This window comes from Monodon monoceros, unplaced genomic scaffold, assembly GCF_005190385.1.
Source record: "Monodon monoceros isolate NGI ecotype Baffin Bay Population unplaced genomic scaffold, NGI_Narwhal_1 Super_Scaffold_6, whole genome shotgun sequence".
In the NCBI taxonomy this organism is placed as follows: Eukaryota; Metazoa; Chordata; class Mammalia; order Artiodactyla; family Monodontidae; genus Monodon; species Monodon monoceros.
In genome coordinates this window covers 74,271,596-74,278,322 of record NW_021703783.1, presented here as the reverse complement: position 1 = coordinate 74,278,322, position 6,727 = coordinate 74,271,596, and the positions used below count along the sequence as shown (strand labels likewise).

At 39.2% G+C, this 6,727-nt stretch overlaps 1 protein-coding gene across 3 annotated transcripts in view; it reads right to left on the bottom strand.

Annotated features, from left to right (window-relative positions):
- Positions 1-288: 288 nt before the first annotated feature.
- Positions 289-6,727, bottom strand: part of CRADD (CASP2 and RIPK1 domain containing adaptor with death domain) — a 192,007-nt gene continuing 185,568 nt past the window's right edge. For all 3 annotated transcript variants that reach the window (XM_029206635.1, XM_029206636.1, XM_029206637.1), the window contains one exon: positions 289-1,065. In XM_029206635.1, the coding sequence (XP_029062468.1) occupies positions 764-1,065 (302 nt within the window). In that variant the 3' untranslated portion in view covers positions 289-763. The remainder of the gene's footprint in view (positions 1,066-6,727) is intronic.

Below are 6,727 nucleotides of genomic sequence, written 5' to 3'. Positions count from 1 at the left end.
AAAGGGCGTGGGATTTTCTTAAGCAAATCTTTTAAAGATAAAGGGCTCAGGTATGCATGCTGGTACTTGAACTGGTTTTTGCAGGGAGCTTCAGTGTCTTAAATTTAATGCAGACACCCTGCCTGAGCGATTTATCTTGACTAGAGAAAGTAACCATTTCGCTGTTACTATTCTGTTCCAAAGAAATGACTACTGTAGTTTTACACCCTTAATCTATGCAACACAAGAATGAAAGAAAAAAAACACAAGCAATACTTTCTCATGAGAGGGCCACATTATATACAGCAATTCAATTTTTATTATTAACATCATGATTGATAGCTAAGTCCACAGTTCAGTTCCCAGGCAACATAAAAGTGGATGTTTTATATATAGAACACCTGTATTTTTTTTTTTTTACATCTTTATTGGAGTAGAATTGCTTTACAATGGTGTGTTAGTTTCTGCTTTATAACCTGTATTTTTTGGAGCCACTAGGATCTACCAGTCTATTAAATGGCAACCACACAATTAAAACCTGCACAATTCAAATAATGTAATCTCCGAGCAATGAGAAACAATGAATTGTCAAATCACCATGGGAGATCAACTGAGTAATCCCACCTTTCAAGTAATGTCAAGTGGAAATCCCATTATCTCCTTTCATCTAAGAAATCACTAAAACAAACAAACCAGTCCCCCCAAATCTACCTGCACTGGGTGAGAGTCAGGATTCGGCACACGAGACTAGGGGATGGACTCCCCAGGTGCTGACGGGGCGCCATCATCCCAACATGTGCTGGAGCACCGAGGGGTCCACGTCCACGGCCTGGAGACCCCTGTGTAGGTTCTGGAAGGTGGCCTGCTTCCCGAAGCGCTGCCTCCAGCGAACCAAGGCCTCCACCATCTGGGACTGAACATTGTGGGGATGGTTGGCCTTACAGCGGTAGATGTCAATCTGGGACAGCCCCAGAGACAGCACCACGGGCTCCCACTCGGGGCCCAGCCTCTGGGCCAGCTGGTTGATCTGCTGGTCGGAAGGGGAGCTGTGGAGGATGTGTGGGGGGATTCCAGCCAACCGGTCATCTGGGGAGGAGAAAGACACGAGGGTGAAGAGAGCGAGCAAACACATCAGACAGGGGCAGAAATTAAAAACGTGGCAGAATGACACACACTTCCAAATGGCAGGGGCCAACTTCTCCTAGTCTTCATGGCGGCTACTCAGTACAGAGCCATACATAGGGGCTTAAGAAGTACCACCCAGCATCTTTGGAAATGTTTACGACAGAAAATTTGAAAACAAGAAAATAAAAATAACTTGAAATTCCATCAGAGAAACCCATTCATAATAATTTATTTCCTTTTTTTAATATCTTTATTGGAATATAATTGATTTACAATGCTGTGTTATTTTCTGCTGTATAACAAAGTGAATCAGCTATATGTATACATATATCCCCATATCTCCTCCCTCTTGTGTCTCCCTCCCACCCTCCCTATCTCACCCCTCTAGGTGGTCACACAGCACCGAGCTGATCTCCCTGTGCTATGCGGGTGCTTCCCACTAGCTATCTATTTTACATTTGGTAGTGTATATGTGTCAATGCTACTCTCTCACTTCTTCCCAGCTTCCCCTTCCCGCCCTGTGTCCTCAAGTCTGTTCTCTACATCTGCGTCTGTATTCCTGTCCTGCCACTAGGTTCATCAGTATCATTTTTTTAGATTCCATACATGTGTGTTAGCATACAGTATTTGTTTTTCTCTTTCTGTCTTACTTTACTCTGTATAACAGACTCTAGGTCCATACACCTCACTACAAACAAATCAGTTTTGTTTCTTTTCATGGCTGAATAGTATTCCATTGTATATATGTGCCACATCTTCTTTAAACAGTCATCTGTCAATGGACACTTAGGTTACTTCCATGTCCTGGCTATTGTAAATAGAGCTGCAATGAACATTGTGGTACATGACTCTTTTTGAATTATGGGTTTCACAGGGTATATGCCCAGTAGTGGGATTGCTGGGTCATATGGTAATTCTATTTTTAGTCTTTTAAGGAACCTCCATACTGTTCTCCATAGTGGCTATATCAATTTACATTCCCACCAACAGTGCAGAAGGGTTCCCTTTTCTCCACACCCTCTCCAGCATTTATTATTTGTAGATTTTTTGATGATGACCATTCTGACTGGTGTGAGGTGATACCTCATTGTGGTTTTGATGTGCATTTCTCTAATGATTAGTAATGTTGAGCATCTTTTCATGTGTTTGTTGGCAATCTGTAAGTCTGCTTTGGAGAAATGTCTGTTAAGGTCTTCTGTCCATTTTTGGATTGGGTTTTTGTTTTTTTGATATTGTGCTGCATGAAGTGCTTGTATATTTTGGAGATTAATCCTTTGTCAGTTGCTTTGTTTGCAAATATTTTCTGCCATTCTGAGGGTTGTCTTTTGGTCTTGTTTATGGTTTCCTTTGCTTTGCAAAAGCTTTGAAGTTTCATTAGGTCCCATTTGTTTATTTTTGATTTTATTTCCATTTCTCTAGGAGGTGGGTCAAAAAGGATCTTGCTATGATTTATGTCATAGAGTATTCTGCTTATGTTTTCCTCTAAGAGTTTTATAGTGTCTGGCCTTAATTTAGGTCTTTGATCCATTTTCAGTTTATTTTTGTGTATGGTGTTAGGGAGTGTTCTAATTTCATTCTTATACAGGTAGCTTTCCAGTTTTCCCATCTCCACTATTCAAGAGGCTGTCTTTTCTCCATTGTATATTCTTGCCTCCTTTGTCAAAAATAAGGTGACCATATGTGTATGGGTTTATCTCTGGGCTTTCTATCCTGTTCCATTGATCTGTATTTCTGTTTCTGTGCCAGTACCATACTGTCTTGATTACTGTAGCTTTGTAATATAGTCTGAAGTCAGAGCGTCTGATTCCTCCAGCTCCGTTTTTCTTTCTCAAGATTGCTTTGGCTGTTTGGGGTCTTTTGTGTTTCCATACAAATTGCAAAATTTTTTGTTCTAGTTCTGTGAAAAACACCATTGGTAATTTGATAGGGATTGCATTGAATCTGTAGATTGTTTTGTGTAGTATAGTCATTTTCACAATATTGGTTCTTCCAATCCAAGAACATGGTATAACTCTCCATCTGTTTGCAGCCATAAAAGGGGTAATTGACAGTAACACAGTAATAGTAGGCAACTTTAACACCCCACTTACACCAATGGACAGACCATCCAAACAGAAAATAAATAAGGAAACACAAGCTTTAAATGACACATTAGAGCAGATGGACTTAATTGATGTTTATAGGACATTCCATCCAAAAACAGCAGAATACGCTCTCTTCTCAAGTGCACACAGAACATTCTCCAGGGTAGATCACATCTTGGGTCACTGATCTATTTCTTTTCAGTCTTTTATACATAAAACATACATTTAGGATTACATTGCAGGTACTGCTTTGTAACATGCTTTTTTCACCTCCATCTCTTTTACTAGAGAGGTCAAGCCGAGGCCTCTGGGAGAATCTAAGGATGCCTGCAGGGTCCACCTCCCTCTGGCACTGGCCTGTGGGTGGAGGAGTGACACTCTCTCCTGCAGGAATGGCTAGTGCTACAGGGTAAGGGGCTGAACAGAACATCCACTCTTTCCTAACAAACTTGAACACCACCAAAAAAAGTGACAGCTTCTAACAGAAGCAGGTGCTAAGAGGCCCCCTGAGAAAAAGAAAACCTAGAGGCCATGAGGGAGCAGGAAGAGAGGTGAGCAGAGTTCACTGTCCCAGCACAAGTCACAGGAGGAGAATAACCATCCTGGCTGAGCCCAGAGAAGGAGAGGAAGTACGTGCTGTGTAGGGGCAATGAGAGAACCTGACCTTGCACTTCCTAAACTGGAGCCCTATCTCCCCGAGGCCAGTCTGCTGAGGAAGTCTGACACTGAGCGAGTGACTACAGATGTGCTGAGAAGTGCCACTGGTTACACAGAAGGCCTTCCAGAGGAAGGAGGTTAAAGCTAAGTCCCGAGCATGAGTAAGAAGGAACCCAGTGAAGGGAAAGGAAAGGAGGTGTGCCCTGTGCAGTGAGAACTGCGCATGAAAAGACCCCGAGGCAGGGGGACATGGCAGGTTCAAGGAAGAGACAGTCACTGTAGCAAAGAGCAGAGGTTGAGATGGACTCCAAACACCCAAAATGATGATGCCGGTGATGGGTTAGGCCAGGACTGGAACCTCAGACTTCAGTACAATAGCACATTATACTACACTTTCTCTCACCAGCATCACAGAAATTCAGGTCAATCGCACTTCACACTCTCCAGCTCATTGTTTTGATTTATGAATTCAATGAGAAGGCAAAAAGCATCCTGTTAGAATAGCTGATGTTTTCCACAGCATGTGCCTTTGGTCTCTAGGCAGTTGCCAATACCTTCGGCATGAGTTGCAAAAATATTGTCAAGGACTCTCTCTGGTGTCTGTCAAGACTGCTTTTTTTTTAATGACTAAGAAGCAAATTAGAATAATGATACTACTGACCAAACTATTTTATATTAACACTGACATTTTTACAGCTTTTATAAAAATATGGGCTCATCTTAAAAAATTCAAACAACACAGAAAAGTACAAACAAGAAAACAAATTATCCACTATCCTACCATCTTACTGACAGTTTGTGAACATCATTCGGGACATCTCTTTAAGTGTGTATACTGTGAGAAGGAGAATATAACAAGTTTTTTTTCTAATAAAACTTAATTTTGCTTGAATATAACAGAAGAAAAAGCAGCCAAAGTGAAACTAAATGGCTTTCTGACCTGCAATTAAATGCTTAAAAAAACAAAACAAAAAAAAGCCAAAAAACACATACATACAAACAAAATATTTAATGCTGAGAAAAAAATTAATGAAAAATTAAGAGGTAAACTACATGTTTTCACAATGATGCTTTATAATGAACACTTTATATTTCCTCTCTTTTTCCTCATACATCTAGATTTTTTTGCTTATATCATTTTTCTTCTGTTGGATGCATAACATTTACATGCTTCTGTAACAATAATCTTCTCCCAGCTGTTTAGTCTTAAAACTATATTATAATGGTTTGAATGTTCACCAGTGTTTTTTGTTGTTGTTACTGTTTTTTAACCATGGCTTTTGAGTCTGTTATTCTGATTTGAGTCATTTGGGTGAATCTCTTCATCGGGTGGTTTTCTTCAAGAAAGGTTCACGGTTACTATACTTCTTGAGTTCTTTCAGATCAAGACTGTCTGCCTACTGCCTTCACTGCTGAACAATAACAATATTTATAAAAATAATGTCATATTATTATATTCTGAATTATGAATATAATTTTATATTATTTAAATATTTTTATTCCTCTTACATGTGTAGAACTTGCTCATATTTTATGGTAGAGAATGCTGGTATGGAGAATTCTGATACTGACTTGAACATCCCCCTTTTTGTATTATTTGCTTTTTCTCTCTGGAGTTTACAGTCCTGAGGCTTTAGACCAGGGTTTATCTTGGTCACTCTTCATCAGCCTTTCTATGTATGTGGCATGGCCTTCTCACCAAAGATTTAGTTCTCCCTCCCTTTCAGAAAAATCTCCCTGCGTTGTATCTTTGCATTCTTTATTTCTATTCCTTATACTGGAGGGCTTTGCCTATCCTCCATGGCTATCATTTTCTCTCTTACTGTTTTAACTCCTTTCCTGTGATTATCTCATGCCTTTCCCCCATGCCATTCATTTGACTGACAGTTATGGCTATTCTGTATTTTTTTCCTCCTGGTTCAAATCTTGTATCATATTTTTGTTCTTAATTTTTCTTGGCTCTTCAATCTATCTTTTAAAAATTCCTTTCTACTGCCACCCATTAGGATGGCTACTCAAAAAACAAAACAAAACAAAATAAGTATTGGTAAGAATGTGGAGAAATCGCAATCCTTATGCACTGTTGGTGGGAATGTAAAATGATGCAGCTGCTATGGAAAACAGTATGGCAGTTCTTCAAATAATTAAAAATTGAATTATGATCCAGCAATTCTACTTCTGGATTATATTACCCAAAAGAACTGAAAGCAGTTACTTGAAGAGATATTTGTACATCCATGTTCATAGCAGCATTGCTCACAACAGCCAAAAGTAGAAGCAACTCAAGGGTCTATCGAGGTATGAATGGATAAACAAAATTGGTATGTTATACATTAGAATATTATTCAACCTAAACAAGGAAAAAAATTCTGACTCATGCTACATAATGGATGATTCTTAAGGACATTATCCTCAGTGAAATAAACCAGTCATGAAAGGGACAAATACTCCATGATTCCATTCATATGAGGTACTTAGAACAGTCAAATTCAGTGGGACGGAAAGATTGATGGTTGCCAGGGGCTTGGGGAGGTGTAATGAGGAGTTGCTGTTTAATAGGGACAGAGTTTCAGTTTTGCAAGATTAAAAGAGTTCTGGAGGTTAGTTGCACAACAACATGAATGTACACTTAAAAATGGAAAAAGCAAATTTTATGTTATATTTTATAATTAAAAATAAAAAAGAATCTTGTTGTTTAATCATAACATTGAGTTTTTATTTCTACTGGATTGATACTGAGCTCTTCTACAGCATGAAATAGTTGTGAGGTTGAGTTTCTTTGGACTCTGGGTTTTCTCCCAGACCAGATTGGTTGCATGTTTATTTTCTGCAAGCCGTGTTCCTATATTTCATTCCTCTGCTGTAGCATTTTCGCAGAGTTT